This window comes from Caretta caretta, chromosome 5 (genome assembly GCF_965140235.1).
Source record: "Caretta caretta isolate rCarCar2 chromosome 5, rCarCar1.hap1, whole genome shotgun sequence".
NCBI classification, from domain to species: domain Eukaryota; kingdom Metazoa; phylum Chordata; order Testudines; family Cheloniidae; genus Caretta; species Caretta caretta.
In genome coordinates this window covers 61,500,887-61,521,960 of record NC_134210.1, presented here as the reverse complement: position 1 = coordinate 61,521,960, position 21,074 = coordinate 61,500,887, and the positions used below count along the sequence as shown (strand labels likewise).

The 21,074-nt window shown below is 40.7% G+C and overlaps 1 protein-coding gene across 9 annotated transcripts in view; it reads left to right on the top strand.

The window, feature by feature from the left end:
- MCTP1 (multiple C2 and transmembrane domain containing 1) overlaps nt 1-21,074 on the top strand; it is a 441,025-nt gene that overhangs the window by 180,575 nt on the left and 239,376 nt on the right. For all 9 annotated transcript variants that reach the window (XR_007356791.2, XM_048850946.2, XM_048850943.2 and 6 more), the window contains one exon: nt 4,277-4,391. Coding sequence is in view for 8 of the 9 variants with exons in the window: in XM_048850946.2 (XP_048706903.2) it covers nt 4,277-4,391 (115 nt within the window). In the remaining variant the exon portion in view is untranslated. The remainder of the gene's footprint in view (nt 1-4,276; nt 4,392-21,074) is intronic.

Genomic DNA, 21,074 nt, shown 5'->3' with positions numbered 1-21,074 from the left:
AAAAATGTCACAAGTCAGTAACAGGTTATAACTGAAGATCCATTTATTTTAAATTTAGACTTCTGAAAAATGTACTGCCGGTTTAGACCTTTAACTGAAAATTAAAGCAGCACTCTCACTGATTTGATGAAAGCACTGATCAATGGAGTTTAATGCAATGTCTACTAACCATAAAATGCTGTTATCATTGATATCTCTCCCCTGATTTTTTAATCAGACATCTTCTTTTCATCATGCTCATGTTTCTATAAGCTACAACTTTAATAGTATTTCAGAGTTCTGTGGCAATGGTGGTTGTATTAGCTAAATAAACTGTTCTCTTTTGAGACAAAAATTCATCCACATTTTCATTGTGAATTAAGTTGGATCCAAGAACTGTAATATCATTTAGCTAACAAGATTATTCCTAAATAGAATGAGACAAACTACCAGCCTAACAAAGTAATTTCAAAGTAAAGTATACAGCTGAAAAGTAGTTGTTCAAGCATTGTTTCCCTTAGAGGATTTCTAGTTATAGAGCTTAAACACTTAATGATTAATATCTTCTGTTTCATAGAATGTGTAAAGGCCTTCTGCTATCTGTCATTCCAATGTTTTTATTTGACTTCATAGTGAAGATAATATTGTATTTCAGGACCCTCACTACATTCTAGGATGTTAGAGAAGAAGACAAAATTTTCCTTCAGAGTCTCTGCTTCAGATGTCTTGGCTTTATCTTCCAGTACTAACTTAAAGGAATGGCAGATGTCACAATAAAGATATAGATCTGGTTCTGGGGTATCTACTCTGGATACTTGTGTGGAAGAAAATATTTCCCACTTCAGGAGACAAGGTGGAGTGTGTGAGTTTTAAGAAATTATTTTTGAAGCTATTAACCAGTACATTCAGAGAAGCTTTTAGTCTCTGAAGGACACTTCCCAGGTTTCTTGGTGTAAATTGACACTGCCTGATTTGTGTTTTTTATGTATGCAATAGATGGCATGAGGTCTGAAAGCTGCCTTTCAACCATTAAATGCTGCCTTTCATTTTGGCTACAGTGTTATAGGCTATGATGGCCCTGAATACAGAGGGAGCAACTTATTTGGATATAAATTTTAGTAAGATGCAAGATATAAAATAGTGGACTAAAACAAATCCCTAAATGTAAGTGTAAAATCCCTGTAAACCACATCAACAGCAAGTTTTAATCCCTGGGTATTATTTCCAGTTTTGTCTGGAACGCTTATGCTATGAAGTGTTTGGTAATCTGTTGGTCATAAAGTTTGTCTTAACGTTTTTTCCAAAGACAGCAGCCTTTCAGTGATCCTTATGTACTAATAGTCATTTTCTGAGTGCTATTTTTTGTTATATTTGTTAAAGATAATTGGAAAGGTGATTCATTTGATAGTCATATCTATAGTTTGTCTCCATTTTTAATCATTTAGTTGAATAAGCACCACTCCTAATGCAGAGATAGTGGCTTGACATTCTACTACTTACTGTTTGCAGTGTTGTTGTAACCATGTTGGTCCCAGGGTATTAGAGACACAAGGTGGATGAGGTAATATATTTTACTGGACCAACTTCTGTGGGTGAAAGAGACAAGCTTTTGAGCTCACAGAGAGCTCTTCTTCAGGTGAGACCTGAACAAATGAGTTGCCAAATTCGGCACCACCTTTGGTTTCTAGATGTCCTGTGTCTCCTATTTAACCTGGGATGCTCCTGATTTTGTTTGTTCTCACACAGGCTCTCTCCATTGCCAGGCGAAACATTGCTAGTCTCTATGGTCTTGGCTAGGTTACTCAAGTCTATGGTAGAGTGTCTCACCCCCACGTCCTATTAGACCTCATAGTGTAGCAGTTATGCCTCACACCCCCTTTTTGGCCGTGGGAGGGGCTTTCATACTGGATTGTTTTAGTTTTGGAAAATAATCCTATTCCTGAAGAAAGACACTGGAATTCTGCTGCTGGGAGCTTATGACTCAATGGCTTACACCCTCCCCGACCAGAAAAGTTGGTACTATCTTCACCAGCCCTTCCATTTGTTTCCCCTAATCAACTAACATCACCACAATCTTCTCTATATTGAGTCTGTCCGTTAATTCTTATCCATGTCCCATTTGTATCCACATACTGGGCAAGGCAGTTGACTGTCTTGGCTGGATCAAGTGCTCGTGAGGAGATGGGAGCTGTGGTGCTTTCAGCATGTTGATGACACCCAGCTCTGTCGTCTTAATACCGTCAGTGGCTCCATATGCATATGGAAAGGAAGAGTTATTTCAGAATCAAATGGTTACACATGAGTTTCACTTTGTTTTGCTTTTCAAATTTATAGTGTTTACTGCACTATGTCATTAGGTAAAACGTAATTTTAATTTGGTTTATTCATTTGAATTTCTGATCAATGTCAAGAGTTTTACTGGCAAATTATCAAAGTAGTATAACATTTTTTAACTTTGGTGTAAAAAAATCCCGTAAGAATTTATAGCAGAGTTTTAATGCTAAAATCTTAAACTAGGAATTAGTTTTCTCTCTACCTACTTAACCTTCAGCTACCAGCCACAAGAGTTCTGCAGAAACAACAACATTTTTATCCATTAACTACTTCATTGGATCCATAAAATATAAAAGGTCAAGATTAAGGCTTTAATATATGTGGGAATTTACTAGTTCTTGAAATAATCAGGAACTTCCAGGAACTGAGCTGTAGCTATTCACCTGAATAACAAAAGAAAAATAGTCTTTCCCATATCTATCGGAACAAAACAAATTATGAAAAAATGGACAGAATAAAATAAAGTTTAGAGTAAAAATGGGAAAAGAAGGAAAAATATTATTTATTTCAAAGGCTAATTACACAGAGGGCTAGACTGCTGCCAGTGACAATCATTGCAGCATTAATCATCCCAAATGAAATGAGGTGGGCTATAATCTTGCTCTCCCTGGCTGGCTGGTGATAGAGAGGGGACCATGGTAAGCCATCCTTGAGGATTTTAGTTTTCTCAGGTGTGGAAGCTTCTGTTATAAGGAGCAGATGTTGGTGTCTGAGGAACTTAACATTGGTTTCTGTTTGGTTTGGTTTGGTTTGTTCTCTAAGTAGCAGAAACCCAGTGTAAGTGGGAATATTCAAATGTGAAATTGGAATCCATTTATCTGCCAAAAATTTTTTTTGAGGGGTTAGCAATTTTTAACTGTTAAGATAATTCTTCTATAGACCAACTTCTGATCCCATACCTATGTAACACCATAGGCTTCAGTGGAGTTATTTCTGATTTACACCAAGGAAAGTGAAATTAGAATTATGTTTCATGAATTTTATTTTATAACCGATACAACATATCACTTTTAGCTGTAAATAAAATAAAATTTGCAAATGCTATGAAAATATAGCCAGGGTCTCTGCTTTCAGAATGATTGTATATTTTCTGGGAAGCTGTCCCCTGGATGGTGTAATTAGAGAGAACTTGTTGGAATTCAGACAAGGTGAAGATGGAATGGCATGGAGAACATCTGTAGTTCCTATACTGATATTTCTAGAGTCTATTTGTTGAAATGCCATGGACATCAATGGTGTTATATGAATAATACTAAAAGTTTGGTCAGAGTGTTCCTTCAATACTTTGTGTATGAATGCTTCCGTTCCTTTCCTGTCCTCTTATTCCCTTCAGATCCCGCTTTCTTATTTTGGCAAACAACTCTGGTGCATAGCCATGGTAGCACCGGCAGTGATAGGAGGCATGCCAAGGATGTTTCCACTGGTTTTGGTGGTGTTGATTAAGCTGGGCCACCACTGCCTGTGCTACTGTGACTACGCTGCTGCTTATATTCGCATTAGTTCAATGAGAGATAGTGTGAGTATGTGTATGCAAGATGGGAATTTCACCCCTGGCTAGTAGTGTAGACATAGGCTAAGAGTTTGCTAATAATAATAATGTGTTAAGAATTAGCCAGCTGGGCTTTCACTAACAATGATTAGGTCAAGCATTTTGTCTGCTGCTGAAGTCATCACTACTGTGACATACATCACCTGTTCTGCACCAGTCCGGATTTGGGGGGAAGTTCAGAGCTCTCTTCAGGAATGTATCTGCCTGGCTCCACTCCATTAGACCACAAACCTGTAATTGACTCCATGTGAGTGGATATTCGTGCTCCTTTGAGGAGTTCCACTGAATTCAGAGGGATTCTTTGTGGGCTTGGGGTTCTGCAGAATTGCAACCTTAGTTATAGGATGTATTTTTTTGTTCTTTATTCTGCCATATGTATTATATAGTTATTTTTTGGGGTTTTTTGCCTTTCAGAGAACCAATACAACTGGAACTAGTAATGCAGATTTTCCCTTGGGTGATCCCGGAATGTACCAGTTGGACATTACATTAAAAAGGGGTCAAAATTTAGCAGCGCGGGATCGTGGAGGTAAGAATATGCTGATAAATGTGGTTTTGTATGTGTCGTGTAAGTTATGTTTTTGGTAGACAGTAAAGAGATCTATGCTTCAAGCAGAAGGTAATCATCATTCACCTTCTTTCTGCAAGTAGAATGTTGCATTTTTAGGATAGCATTAATATTTTCAGGAATATTTGATAAAGATATGGCTCATGCAGTTTAATTTAAAATGAAAATGAGAAAAATATTTGCATGTATGCTAAAAAGTTAGCCCCTATCTGCCCCTTCTTCTCGCCCAGCTTCTGTCATCTGTCTATGTAGCAGCACTGCTGGGCTGAGCCACCTGCCTCTCAGCAGCAGTGGGGACCAGAAGTGATCTTTGCTCCTTATTGAAAGGCCAGATCTGAAGTGCCATGTAGGAGCACAACAGCAATGGCTCTCATCCTGAAGACGCTTTGGACCAGAGATGGTCCAAGCATTGATAGGTGTGGGGGAGAAGAGGAACCATTAGGGTGAGGTGGTCAGCAATTAAGGATGCCTGGGTGGCGATAGCTAGAAAATGAGGAGAGAGAACATGTAGAAGGTGAAGAATAGTTCCCCCCCCACTTCCTCATTCTCATACATGAGTGTAGGACCAGTGGCTTTGTCCTGCTTAGCTGGTATCTGTAAAGGAGCCACTGCTGGGAACCACCAAGATATCTAATAACATCCAATGGAAGACTCTCAAACAGGCAGGCTCAGCCCTGCCCCTTTGAGTCCTACTGGCTTGAGGTGGCACTCATGCATCTTTCATAGCCTCTGTTCTCAGATGAAACTCATTGGCTAAAGGCACTTCAACTCAAAAGTTGTTCTGCTCCGTTCCAGCAAACAGACCTGTCAGCTCAAGCCTCTGAGAAGTATTTCTCTCCTGATGGTGCTTTCCTGTTTCTGCCATAGCCCAGCAATACTCAGATACCTGAAGGAAGTCCCCATTCCCTGCCACTACCTCAGACCCCACTGGCAACCTCAGAAGCAACAGCAAACTCCCTTTGTATGGCCAATGGAATGAGTCGGTCCCCCTACTTGCAGTCTTCCTACCTCTTTCTTCCCCCTCCATTCAGGAAGGCGCTAAAGATGTACTGTTTCATTTGACCTATTGTGGCCCTTGTGCCATTTTATAGTACTTCCCTCACAAGAGGAAGAAAATGTAAAACACCTTGAAAAGAAATCAGGTCAAAGAACCTTCTTGCTTGGTGGAGGGTGAGATTTCCTTCTCCAGATCTTTTGGGGAGGAAACTTATCCCAGTGAGAAAACAGATTCTTTGAGCCAGTTTTGCTCCTGAAGGTAATTAGTATTCCGAGGGGGCGCTTCTCAAAAATCAGGATGTCTAAAGTTAGTTTTTCCTTTTCAATGCATCCTTCTTTCAATCATCCATCCTTCCTCTCCAAGAGTTCCTCACCTAGAAATAATGATCTGAAAGTATTATCCCCCAAGATAATTTTAAAAAGAGTCTGGCTTCCCACCTCAACAGGGAGTCCATCACAGCTTAGTGAGGTAACTTCCTGATTAAGTTTAATAAAAACTAAGAACAGGGAAATCAGCAATATTATTCACAGTTACAATGATCTATGGCACAGATACACAATGAAAATGATACATAAATATACAATATATGTCAGGAACCACACTCTCTCAGTTAAACTAGATAGAAAATTCTTTACACTTATATCAGAGGAAAAAGTCATATCTGATAAACTTTACTTTTAGTAGATGAGTAATCCATGTCATATAGCAGCCATCCTGTTAGAGTGAAGCTGCTGTTGTAATTTGCCTCCTCATCCAATTGGCTGCCCACTTAACTAACTCAAAACCAGGAAACAAAACACTCAAGTTCACCAGGGTACAGAGATCAAGGTTGTGTTGCAGTGCTGAGAGGAATCCAGCAGCAGACTATTTGGATGGCGCAAACAATGTTTTGCCCAATTCCTGTTTGAAATACCCTATTATTATTTTTATTAATTATTTATATTACGATAGTGCCTGGAAGTTCCATTCAAGATTGAACTCCATGGTGCTCAGCTAAGAGACAACCCCTCCCTAAAAAGATTACCGTCTAAATAGTCAACACGCACAAGTATGGGAAGGGAAACTGAGGTACAGAGAGATGAATTGACTTGCCTAAAGCCACACAGCAGTTTTGTGGTAGAGCAAAGGACTCCCAATTCCTAAATTGGTGCCCTGTCTGCAGTATCATATTACTCTCTCGTCCCACGGGGACACTTAGACTTGGGTGCAGTCATGTTTAAGTCTTCTAGATAAGGAGGTGGGTCTTTTCCTTAGCATTCTCAGGAGAAAACAGGGTTAGATTTACTTCTCTTTTCATCTCCTTCTAATCATATCAGTGATGAGCATAGTAGGTAGCTGCATCAGTTGTGGGAGGAAAATAGTAAGTAAGAAGCTCTTAACACCAAATGAGCAATCGCTATCCTTTCAAATTACTGTTGTTCTAGGGTCTTTCTCATGTTGCTTGTCTGACTCATTTCAAGATAAGAAGTCTGAATTTCTAGGTGGGATTCGGGGCAGGGTCCGACATCCTGGCAGGATCAGGAGGGTGTCCGACCAAAGTGATTGGACTTGTAGTCCATCTCAGCAGAGGAATAATATTTGCTTTTGGCCACTAGTCGAGCCAGGAGCTCACTTGTTTCCTGAGTCTCCTTACAGGGCTGCCCACTGGTTGTTTGTCTTGTTGCTTTTTATAATGTTGGCACCTTGCATTGAGATCTGCTAACTAGGACCCCACTCCCCCCAACCTGTTCGTAGTCCTATTGACTTCCTTGAGATTTTTGCATGGATGCAGGGTTCTGTGTTCCCAGATTTTGACAAAGGACTGGCACCTATATTTAAGACTTTTTAAAGTATACATTTTTGTCCCAATATAACTTATTGCAATGATATAACCTACTGCAGTGAAAATATTGCATTAGTAAGAGAAAGTAGTAGAACGAATGTGGGAATTTTATCCTATTTAACATTTTATAATTACTTAAACTGTAACATACCTCTGTGATGCACAGTGTAAAGCTGGCATGCTTTTCAGTGTTTGTAGATGGCTTCTGTTGCTCACTATCCCTGCTCAGAATTGGATGGAAATCTGCCTTTTCATAGTGATTTATTCAATTAAACGGTTCTAGAACAAAATCTGGTCCTGTGGATTTGCTACATTCCTGTAACACATCTTAGAGGAGAATCCATATGGTATTTAGATATCCAGATCAATGGCCTGATTTTTTGGAGCTGCAGAGTATTCAGTGCTCATGCTCACTACCTCTAAAATATCAACCTATTTATTGTAATTAGTGTCTAATCTTAGGCACTCAAGTTAGAAAATTTTGGCCTTTGTCCACAGGAAATTTTTGATCCTTCCTGCCTCAGGCCTTCCTCTACTCAAAGAAAAAAATCTTGACTTCTGGTGATAAGAACAGAGGAAAAGGCCAGTTTTCATCTAGATGAATGGATATATGGCTGGATAGATATGGAAAAAATATTTTTTCCAATGAACAGTATTGAAACATACAATTAAATGCTTTTTAATCCTTTTAAAAAATGTTATTTGCGTGCCTGATTAGATTTACTGCCTGATTTCAGCCCACAATATGTTTATCGCATTCAGATATAGAGGTCACTAAGTACCTAAATTCACAATACGCTAAAACAGGATAATTACAAATCTGAAAATTTGCCATATTAAATGCTTATGAACTGTTTATAGAATAAAAGGTAGAAGGCTTTTTCATTTTTTTCATGAGTATGTCAGTTTCATGGTAGGTGTTGCATTTATTCCACCGAGCTACTTTTTTGTTATAAATCTTGGGTGAAATCTGGGCTCCATTGAAGTCAATGGTAAAATTACATTGACTTCATTGGGGCCAGAATTTCACCCCTTACAGCTGTAGCTATCAAATGTATAACTTTCTATAAAAAAATTGTAATATGAATAAAACAGTACAATTCTCCTTTACTGATTGGTAGGAAGATTGTCACTGAAGGATCTTTGTGTGAGTTTTGCTATTAAATTTTTAAAAAAACCAGTTGAAACAGATGGTGATGTATAATGAGCATAGATTTCCATCATCATCTGGATAATTGAATTAATAATGTGGTATGGATTTCATTTCACACGGAAACTGCTTTTTGGTCTTCAATTAAAACAGGAAATATTCTTGTTTTAAATTCACTGTCCAGTAACCACTTAGACACAACAAAGTATAGCCTCTTAGGGGACCCTGTTTGTAGTTTTCAAAAGACACCTCCCAATTTAAAAACAAACGAGATACAAATTTTGAAGAAATTCTAACGTAATCTTGATATAATATGGAACAATGTTTCCTAGCATGGAGCATCAGTAAAAAATTTTTGTCAACTTCTACCACTCATAATTACATTGAATACTATATTACTGTACAAGAAGCTCTGTTATTCTCAAGTAGCTCCGCTATTCTCAGTGCAGTATGTGCTTACACGTAATGCATTATTACTTGATGTGAGTCAGAGTAAGAGTCTGGCCCTCTGAAAACATTTCCTCCAATAATGTGATTCAGTTATTTTTGTATTTTCCCATTGGAGTTGTTGGCGGAATTAAATTGATCATGTGTAATGGCAGCAGAGAGAGTAAATGAGTTATGTAACCCATTCCTATTCAAATATTTTTAAACATTAATATGAGGTTGCTGCTGCTGCCACTTAGTTGGTGAATCCCCCTTTATCTTCTTTAATCATTAACAGGAAGTGCTGCCTCATAGACTCATAGATATTAAGGTCAGAAGGGACCATTATGATAATCTAGTCTGACTTCCTGCACAACGCAGGCCACAGAATCTCACCCACCCACTCCTGCAATAAACCTCTCACCTATGTCTGAGCTATTGAAATCCTCAAATCATTGTTTTAAAGACTTCAAGGTGCAGAGAATCCTCCAGCAAGTGACCTGTGTCCCATGCTACAGAGGAAGGCGAAAAACCCCCAGGGCCTCTTCCAATCTGCCCTGGAGGAAAATTCCTTCCTGACTCCAAATATGGCAATCAGCTAAACCCTGAGCATGTGAGCAAGATTCACCAGCCAGATACCCAGGAAAGAATTCTCTGATCCTACCCCATCTAACATCCCATCACAGGCCATTGGGCCTATTTACCATGAATAGTTAAAGATCAATTAATTGCCAAAATCATGTTATCCCATCATACCATCTCCTCCATAAGCTTATCAAGTTTAATTTTGAAGCCAGATAGATCTTTTGCCCCCACTGCTTTCCTTGGAAGTCTATTCCAGAACTTGACTCCTCTGCTGGTTAGAAACCTTCATCTAATTTCAAGTCTAAACTTCCTGATGGCCAGTTTATATCCATTTGTTCTTGTGTCCACATTGGTACTGAGCTTAAATAATTCCTCTCCCTCTCCGGTATTTATCCCTCTGATATATTTATAGAGAGCAATCATATGTACCCTCAACCTTCTTTTGGTTAGGCTAAACAAGCCAAGCTCCTTGAGTCTCCTTTCATAAGACAGGTTTTCCATTCCTCGGATCATCCTAGTAGCCCTTCTCTGTACCTGTTCAAGTTTGAATTCATCTTTCTTGAACATGGGAGACCAGAACTGCACACAGTATTCTAGATGTGGTCTCACCAGTGCCTTGTATAGCGGTACTAACACCTCCTTATCTCTACTGGAAATACCTCTCCTGATGCATCCCAAGACCGCATTAGCTTTTTTTGATGGCCATATCACATTGGCGGCTCATAGTCATCCTGTGGGCAACCAATACTCCAAGGTCCTTCTCCTCTTCCATTACTTCTAATTGATGCATCCCCAGCTTATAACAAAAATTCTTGTTATTAATCCCTAAATGCATGACCTTACACTTCTCACTATTAAATTTCATCCTATTATTATTACTCCAGTTTACAAGGTCATCCAGATCCTCCTGTATGATATCCTGGTCCTTCTCTAAATTGGCAATACCTCCCAGCTTTTTGTGCCAAGGTCAGTAATAAAAAGATTAAATAAGATTGGTCCCAAAACCGATCCCTGAGGAACTCCACTGGTAACCTCCCTTCAGCCTGACAATTCACCTTTCAGTATGACCCGCTATAGTCTCCCTTTTAACCAATTTCTGATCCACCTTTCAATTTTCATATTGATCCCCATCTTTTCCAATATAACTAACAATTCCCCATGTGGCACCGTATCAAACGCCTTACTGAAATCTAGGTAAATTAGATCCACTGCGTTTCCTTTGTCTAAAAAAATCTGTTACTTTCTCAAAAAAGGAGATCAGGTTGGTTTGACACGCTCTACCTTTTGTAAAACCATGTTGTATTTTGTCCCAATTACTATTGTCCTCAATGTCCTTAACTACTTTCTTCTTCAAAATTTTTTTTCAAGACCTTGCATACTACAGATGTCAAACTAACAAGCCTGTAGTTACCCGGATCACTTTTTTTTTCCTTTCTTAAAAATAGGAACTATGTTAGCCTCCAGAAGAGTTTTCTAACAGCACATATGGTTACATGAGAGGGAAAATGGAGAACTGAATTCAGGGCAATTTTTAGTTAGTTATGCTAGATAGTATTAGTGGCTGCCAGCAAGTGTCACTTTGATCTCTGGGCAATCACAGGCCTAACTGAAGCTATTGAGCATGCTAGCTATCTTTCATTCAGGCCCAATGAAAGAACAATTAAATGCCCCTTGGTTTAGTGATAGCTGAAATAATAGAAGCCACCTCTGAAGGCACTGGAAGGCCTGAGCAACATCTAAGTAAGGAAGAATAAAAAAGGGTTTTCCTGGGACTGATTGCAAGTGAAGAATAAGGTTGCCAGGTGTTCGGTTTTCAAACGGAATGTCCAGTCGGAAAGGGACCCTAGCGGCTCTGGTCAGCACTGCTGACCAGGTTGTTAAAAGTCTGGTCAGTGGGGCAAGCCCCTGCCCAGCCCTGAGCCCCCTCCTGCAACCAAACTCTCTCTCCTAGACACCACACCCCCTCTGGTACTCCAACCCCTTGCCCCAGCTTGGAACGCCCTCTGGCACCCAATTCCCTCCCAGAGCCGGCAGCTGCACCCTAACTCTCTGCCCCAGTCCAGAGCCCCCTCCCATACCCTTAACCCCTCATCCCTGGCCCCACCCCAGAGCCCACACCCCCACCTGGAGCCCTCCCCACCCTCCTACACCCCAGCCCAGTGAAAAGGAGCTAGTGAGGGAGGAGGGGTGAATGGAGTGAGTGGCTCAATGTGGTTCAGCTGTGTGTGTCAGAAGAAGAAAGCATTCAGAAATCTATAATAAAGCCAGCTAAATCAGCTGGTAGCATAGCCATGAGAAGGAGCAGAGATGAAACTCCGTGGAGCACAGCACTAGGTGGAAAACAGACTTGGATTACAAACAAGGAAACCTGTTGTTCCTACTGTGTTCAGGGAAACAGAACCTATGTAAAATTTTTTTTAAAGAAATAGGATTGCATCAAAGAAATAACTGACTTCATCAGTTTTTTCTTGTAATGGCAATCACCCAGCAAGGAATGGAATGTTGGTTAGCTGGTTGGACCAAGGGGCAACAATAGTTTTAAAAACAAAAATTGTTGTGCGGGCAGAGGAGTAGTCTGGGTGAGCAAACCAGAAACAGATAGGGGGAATAGGATATGCGCTCATATGCTGGGATAGAGGAGAAAGTAAAGGTGGAAGAAATAGCTCTAATGGGAGCTAAACATAATCACAGAACTGGAAGGGACCTCAAGAGGTCACCTAGTTCAGTCCCCTGCACTCATGCCAAGATTAATTATCTGGCCATTCCTGACAGGTGTTTGTCTAACCTGCTCTTTATAATCTCCAATGATGGATTCCAAAACCTCCCTAGGCAATTTATTCCAGTGCTTAACCACCCTGACAGTTAGGAAGTTTTTCCTAATCTCCAACCTAAACTGCCCTTGCTATAATTTAAGCCCATTGCTTCTTATCCTATCCTCAGAGGTTAAGAAAAACAATTTTTCTTCCTCCTCCTTGTAACATCCTTTTACATACTTGAAAACTGTTATCCCCTCTCAGGCTTCTCTTTTCCAGACTAAACCAACCCATTTTTTTCAAGCTTCCCTCATAGGTCATGTTTTCTAGACCTTTAATAATTTTTGTTGCTCTCCTCTGGACTGTCTCCAATTTGTCCACATCATCCTTCCTGAAATGTGGTGCCCAGAATTGGACACAATACTCCAGTTGAGGCCTAATCAGAGTAGAGCAGAAGAATTACTTCTCGTGTCTTGCTTACAACTCCTGCTAATACAGCCCAGAATGATGGTTTGCTTTTTTTTGCAACAGCATTACACTGTTGACACATATTTAGCTTGTGGTCCACTATGACGCCCAGACCCCTTTCTGCAGTACTCCTTCCTCGGCAGTCATTTCCCATTTTGTATGTGTGCAACTGATTTGTTCCTTCCTAAATGGAGTACTTGCATTTGTCCTTAGTGAATTTCATCCTGTTTACTTAGGACCATTTCTCCAGTTTGTCTAGATCATTTTGAATTTTAATCCTATCCTCCAAAGCATTTGCAACGCCTCCCAGCTTGGTATCGTCTACAAACTTTATAAGTGTACTCTCTATGCCATTATCTAAATCACTGATGAAGATATTGAACAGAACTGATCCCTACGGAACCCCACTTATTATGCCCTTCCAGCATGATGGTGAACCACTTATAACTACTCTTTGGGAATGGTTTTCCAACCAGTTTTGCACCCACCTTATAATAGCTCCATTTAGATTGCATTTCCCTAGTTTGTTTATGGGGTCATGCAAGACAGTATCAAAAGTTTTACTAAAGTCAGGATATACCATGTCTACCGCTTCCCCCTCTTTCCACAAGGCTTGTTACCCTGTCAAACAAAGCTATCAGGTTAGTTTGACACAATTTGTTTTTGACAAATCATGCTGACTATTACTTATCACCTTATTATCTCCTAGATGTTTGAAAATTCATTGCTTAATTATTTTCTCCATTATTATTTCTGGGTACAGAAGTTTATGCGGACTGGTCTGTAATTTCCTGGGTTGCCTTTATTTCTCTTTTTATAGGTGGGAACTATATTTGCCCTTTTCCAGGCTTCTGGAATCTCTCCCATCTTCCATGACTTTTCAAAGATAACTGCAAAGAAAATGGCTCAGTCAGCTCCTTGAGTATTCTAGGATTCATGTAATCAGGCCCTGGTGACTTAAAGACATCTAATTTGTCCAAGTAATTTTGAACTTGTTCTTTCCCTATATTAGCCTCTTCTGATCCTACTTCATTTTCACTGGCATTCACTATGTTAGACGTCCAGTCACCACCAACCTTTTTTGATGAAAGACGAAACAAAGAAGTCATTAAGCACCTCTGCCATTTCCACATTTTCTGTTGTCATTTCCCCCACCTCATTGAATAATGAGCCTACCCTGTCCTTGGTCTTCCTATTGCTTCTAATGTAGAATGTTTTCTTGTTATCCTTTATGTCTCTAGCTAGTTTGATCTTGTTTTGTGCCTTGGCCTTTCAAATTGACATACTTGGATAATTTGTTTATATTCATCCTTTGTAATTTTACCTATTTTCCACTTTTTGTAGGACTCTTTTTAAGATAATTGAAGATCTCCTGGGTAAGCCAGGGTGGTCTCTTGCCATACTTCCTATCTTTCCTACACAGTGGGATAGTTTCCTCTTGTGCCTTTAATAATGTCTCTCTGGAAAAACTGCCAACTGTTGTCTGTTGGTTTTCCCCTTAGACTTGCTTCTCGTGGGATCTTACCTACCAACTCCCTGAGTTTGCTAAAGTCTGCCTTCTTGAAATCCATTGTCTTTATTTTGCTGTTCTCCCTCCTACCATTCCTTATCATCATGAACTCTATCATTTCATGCTCACTTTCACCCAAGCTGCCTGCCACTTTCAAATTCTCAACCAGTTCCTTCCTATTTGTCAAAATCAAATCTAGAACACCTCTCCCCTGGTAGCTGTCTCCACTTTCTGAAATACATTCCAAGAAAGTATTGGATAACCTGTGCCCGGCTATGTTGTTTTCCCAATGGATGTCTGCGTGGTTAAAGGCCCCCATCAGCACCAAGTCCTCTGCTTTGGATGATTTTTTTAGCTGTTTAAGAAAAGCCTCATCCACCTCTTCTTCCTGGTTAGGTGGTCTGTATTAGACCCCTACCACGACATCACCCTGTTTTTTACCCCCTTTTATCCTTACCCAGAGACTTTCAACAAGTTTGAGATGGAAATAGGAGACAATCTTGGCCCAAGTGTGTATATTTTTAATATAGAAGGTAACACCATCTCCCTTTTTTCCTTGCCCGTCCTTCCTGAGCAAGCTGTACCCTTCTATACCAATATTCCAGTCATGGGTATTATCCCACCAGGTCTCTGTGATGTCAATTATGTCATAGTTGTGTTTGTTTATTAGCATTTTGAGTTCTTCCTGCTTATCCCCCATACTTCTTGCATTAGTATACAGACATCTAAGATACTGATTTGATTCCTGCCCCTTCCCGAGTTCTGTCTTGTCTCTTCTATACCCCGGCTATAACAGCCCATGCTCCCCCCAAATTCCAAACTTTCTCCCAGGTCGCCATGTTCTTGACTTACCTGTGGGCTTTGCTTACCTACTCCCTTCGAACCTAGTTTAAAGTCCTCTGCACTAGGTTCGCCAGTCTGTATCCATATATGTTCTTCCCCTTCCTCAATAGGTGGACCCCCATCTCTGCTTAGCAGTGCTTCTTCCTGGAACAGCATCCCATGGTCAAGGAAGCCAAAGCCCTCCTGGCAACACCATCTTCGCAGCCAGGCATTCACCTCCAGGATGCATCTCTCTCTGCTTGGGCCCCTACCCTTGGCCAGAAGGATCGAAGAGAACACCACCTGCGCTCCGAACTCCTCCACCCGTACTCCTTTTGGATTATCTCAGAACATGGATAAAAATGAGAGATTACCTTAAAAATTCTGCATAAGAGAAAAAATACATCTTTAGGATATTAGATGTTATCTCTTTTTGGTATAGTACATTGTGTGGGTCTGGCCAGTCTATGAAAGTTATGGATACCTGGAATAGTTAATAAAACAAAATTCTTTTCTCCCCTTGGGCCTCTGTAGAAAATGCTTTTCATTAAGGATGGGAGACGCTGGTGCTCAGCACCTTTGAAAATCAGGACACCTTTTAGGTGCCTAAACAAGGATTTTGGAGCTTTATTTTAGGTACCTATTTTTTAAAATATTGGCCCAGATAGAGGGTGGACACATTCCAAATTCAAGATTTTATAGCTCTCTGATAGCCTTTTTGTGTCTTAAAAAAGATACTTAAGTTTTATTGTTCATTTCACTGTGGTTGTCTAACTTTTTTCTTTTTTGTATTAAACTTTAATTGGTGTCAGCATTCATTTAAGGAAAACCCCTTTTTGTGGGTGCTAATCTTTACTGGAGTTATTTCAAAGACCACGTTTTACTATTTGATGCTAAGTGTTGGGGCTGTCTTGAGACTTGGAAAATTGTCAAAATCAAAATAACTACAGTTAACAAGATTTCTGTCTTTATATAAAAGTACATGGAATTCTCTAACAGGTTTAATAAGCATTTGCATAGTTAGTATTGTTCAGTACTTAATTCCAGAATAAGAAAGTGACCATGTCTACTTCTATGTTTGTAGAGTGTCTAGCACAGAACTTTGATCCTCATTGGGACTCTTGAATGCTTCCAAAACATACATACATAATATTAATAATAGTTAGGAAAGTACATAATGTACAATATATAATTTATGGAATAAAAATTTTTTTCCCTTTTCATAATGCCTTTTATCTCAGTATCTGAAAATAGTTTACAAATATTCATTAGGCTTCACAATGCATGCATTTGAAAGAAATAAATATTCAAAGGGTAATCTTGTGGAGTTGAGCTGAATAAAAAGGAGAATGAAGGACTCGGGAAAGGAGGTAAATGGAGATTCGTAAGATGAGCAAGAAGGATCTGAGGCAAACTGTGGCAGACAACACCGGCATATAATGTATCTACAAAAAAGTAGTCTGTAATTCTATTTGGTATTCCGTGTTATGGATACATCAGTAAAGCTTCCCATGTGTAGTTCATGACATCATCTGAATCTCTCAGTGAAATTAGTCTGAGTGCCATAACCTGATGCAAGTGTGTGTGTCACAATTCAGGGTGATTGTGCCTGTATTTCCTCTCAGTGGTCCAACCAGGGCACCCTCTCATGCTTCCAGCCAGTGCCTTTTTGGGTGGAAACTTGCATCTCACTCCTTTCTGACCACGATATTTCCAGGCTGCACGGTTCCCTGCATTCACTATATTATTCCCAGCAGAGAGAAGCTGCTCCTGCACACCTGCTTGCTTTCTCTTTAGAGATGGCTAACTGGTGTACTTGCTACAGTTATAAGTTATCACACAGTTCTATCTATATAAGCCTATTTTATTCTTAAGGTAGAAGTACTACAGAAAAAAACGTATTAATAATAACCTATATGCATGCTAATAAGTTTATCAGGCACCATCTCAACTCTAACATGAGGTCTGGCAGGAGCAGTCCTTTAACACTTTATGCACAGGGTTTCTTTTGTGGTGACAAGTTCATCAGAGCTTCAGCTCAGAACAAGCACCCATTCTAATGAGTCTCAATAGGTCAAATCCTTCCCTAAGGATTAGGACCATCCATGGACCAGAAGTCCTACCCATTTGCTGGGTCATGGAGAAGGCTCTGAGCCAGTTTAAAAAACAGGCTATTTGTCCCCAAATCCTTTATTTGTCTGTTGGTCCCTGGAGAATCTAGTGTGAGTTAAAATATAGATATGAACCTCTCCAGGAGCATATCTTCAACGGGTTGATAACAGAGGAAGTACAGTAGCATCCCTCTCCTACTAGAGAGGGCACATACAATGATGCAGTAACACCTATACAATTGTATTTTAATACAGTGTACCCCAAAGACATTAACGTGATTTGATAGGGTTTCACTTTATTTAGTTAAGTTTATCTTAATTCCACGAGATTTGTTCAGGATATTGTCAGTCTGTCACAGTATGGCAAACAGTCTCATCAATGCCAGTTGGAGTTACAAGCATGGGTTAGCATGGGTTGGGAACAGTGTATAGCTTTGTTGTGAAGAGGTGGGTATATATTCTCTTAATCCGTGCTATTATTTAGAAAATCATTGCAGCATTTGATTGGATATAATGCAAAAGTTAAAAGCATACTTGTCAGCTATGTTGCTCCTGATTCTCTGCAGCCTTGTAAATGACAACACAAGGTGCAAGGCAGTGGAATTCTAACCTTAGAATTCAGAGGATCTGACTTGCTAAATTAGGATTTTAAGATTGTAAAATAGCTTAAGAAAATTTTAGCAGTGTACTTATTAAAAATGTTCCTTGTAGACTTGACTTCACAGAGAAATTTTCAATTGAGGAAAAACACTTTTTACCCCTCTCCTAAATCCGTGCAGATTGTTCAGCCTGGTTGCTTAGGCTGTGTACTGGTGTCAGAAAAGGAAATGATTAGAAAAGGAAAAGGATTAGAAAAGAAAACATGAAAAATGACAAGCAAAATCTGTGGGGGATTTTTGTTGTTTTTATAATAAATTCTTTTTTCTCATGTTTGCCTTTGTGTGTTGGTGGTTCTTCCTGTGAGATGGAATTCTAACAGTCATAAATTTAATCTCAGCCAGAGTAGCATATGCTGTCATCTCCTCGCTGCTCTGTTGGCTTGCTATAGTAATTACCAGTGAGGCCCTTTTACTGGTGTATCTGTCTGCTGTATCCACTGATGTAGCTGTCACAATAATAATTGTGATGGGATCCTTTTGGTGACAGGATGAGTTAATGTCAATCTATTGTAAATATTCCTTTTATGAGTGCATGTAATACCATATAATTTTTGATTGTCACTAACACACATCCAAAAACGCAATAACCACAGCAGTTCTCAGCTAGTAAGCATCACCCAAAAGAGGGTATGTGAGGAAACATCCAGTGGTTCACACCCACTAGTTAAGAGCAGCACAATTGCCTTGGTCACTAAGATACAGTGGGATCCCATATAGGGAAGAAAGGGAGTGCGTCAGTTCTGCTGCTGCTTCCACCCCTGCCTTGCCTTGTCACACCCAGTCTTCAGAAATCCTCTACCCACAAATTCAGAGCCAGTCATTGGCCATCTACCCTCAAATGGCTGCTGTTCCTAGAGTTTGACTTCACACAGGTTAAAAACAAATCCAAAACTGTTCTCAATGAATGTGAATCCTTTACTCAAACTCAAACCTTTTATTTCTATAGTTCATTCTGCAAAGCAAGACTTTATAGGAAGTTTCACACCATCACACAGTCTGTCTTGAATTTATTTTAAAAATGAACCACTTTTTTTTGATCATTCCAATTTTAGGCATTTACTTTACCCACAATACTCTCCTTCTCTAGTTCTTAAATCTCAATAGTACTTTTGGAATTTGAGCTTTTTTTAATCTTACTATCCACCTTACTAACCGATATGAAAAACAGATTACTACTTGTGTAGACTGGACAATGATGCTCTGTGTAACTGAAGCTAATGTACCAGCAGGCATTTATTTTTATTTATTTATTTATTTTATTTATTTATATTCCCAAAGAGCCGAGGAGACTTCATCGTGAAACAGGACCCCAATGTGCTAGTGTAAGCGGGGGAATAGTCCTGCTCTTGTGGGAAACTTTCCTTGCTTCTGCACTACCCTGGTGAAGTGGGCTAGCGAAAGGATCTGAGTCCTCGCTCCCACTTCCTTTACCCAGTGGCCTCCCTGCCCTTGAGGACTCCCCTTCCACTCTCCTGTCTGGCAGAGTCCTCGTAAGCCCAACAAGGTTGGGCCCAGGATTCCTGGGGGGCTCGACCCCCAACCCTGCTGTGGTCACCTAGGACAGGGGCTAGGGCGTTCCCACTCCGGGGTACTCTCTCTGCACTGGGCACTTCACTGACCTACTGACCATTACATACAAGTTAAAGCAAATGCAAATTATTTAATCAACAATTAATCTTAAAAAGAATAAGAAAAAATGAGAAAGGTTACAGGAAACACATCAACCTGCTCTGTGGCAGGGAACATCACAAACTGTGTCTCTGGAATGTCAGGGCAGTTCACAGTCTGTTCCTTGTAAGTCCCAGGCCGCCTTCTCAGGCCCGGGCTGAGCTGCAGGGATGCTGTGGACACTTGCTCTGGTGATGGCCTCAGGCTCTAAGTGCTAGGACCCTTCTTCCCAGTATCGCCCTGCCCTGTCGGGGTTATGATCCACGCCAGGCCTGCAGAGCCTCTTGGCTGAGGCGTCTCCCTGTGCTGGGCCCACTGCCCAGGGTCCCCCTCGCTCTCCCCAGCTGCTCACCGCACCCAGCTCCAGACTGCTCCAGCCCCAGCAGCACCACTCTGTCTCTGCACTGCTGCTGCTCTGCCTCCAGCTCCCTGGGATGCTTCTTTGGCCTGTCTGCCTCTGGTTGCTACAGCTCTGCTCCCAGGACAGGTCTGCTCTGCAGGCTGCTTCTGTGACTCTGCTCCCAGCACTGACCTGCTTCGTGGGCTGCTTTTCTGGTCCCTCTGGCTCTGGTTGCTGCAGCTCTCCTCCCAGGGAGTCTGCTCTCTCTGGGCTGTGCCTCTGGCTTTGGGGCTGCAGCTCTGCTCCCAGGACAGGATCTGCTCTTTCTGGGCTGCTTTTCTGGTCCCTCTGGATCTGGCCCAGCTCTGTTCCCCAGCTTAGCTTGGGCCCCAGCTTTCTCCTTAGCTTGGCCCCACTCTGTCTGACGTAGGCAATTCCAGCTCACACGGAGGACGGGACCTCCCTGGCCTCCTGACTCCCTGATTAGCCTGCCCACCCTGTCATTCAGGCTGACCTGGAACATTGGCCTCGTCCCATTGTTCCTGGGGACTGTCAGTCTCAGGGTCCTGATTTCCCATAGACCCTTCCCCTTTTAGTACTGGGAGCTAGCCAACCAAAACACCCCACTGACTGTTAGTAAGGGGGCAACAGTCCCTTTACACTAGGGACTGCATAAACACCAAACAAAAAGATGGTCCCTGACCCAAAATGCTTACAATGTAAGTATGAGAGAAAAGATGGATATAATCTTAAAAAAAGGCATTCAAGAAAACAATGAAATGATATTGCCGGCCTGCAATAACTAGAAAATGAATGGGCCAATTAAAGTAATTGGGCCCATTCTGATATCACTAGTGTAAATCAAAAGTAATTCCACTGAATTAATTCAAGAGAAATTGGTTTTACACTGGTGTCAATGAGACAAGAATTGGGCCCAATGGGATTACATAGTGTGAGTCAGTGATCAGTTTGGCCCATTGTCACTTTGGAAAACATCTGCATCTGTTCAATATTATTTTAAAGGTAGCTAGCTATAAATTACTCCATTTCTAGTTGAGAACTCAGTTTTCAATTTGTTATATTTGGAGACTGCTGTCACAGATGTAAAGGAAACTCGATTTGGCCATATAGAGAAGATATAGTGGGGATTTTCTGTGGCTTTTAGACACAGACTTGCGTTGGAGACCGTGCAGACCCTCAATGGCGCAGTAGGGCACCAGAAGGCATTGTGCCTCAGAGACCTTTTAGGCTATGTCTACACAGCAGCTGATTCCCAGCTCAGGTAGACAATACATGTTAGCTCTTCTAGAGCTAGCGCACTAAAAATAGCAGC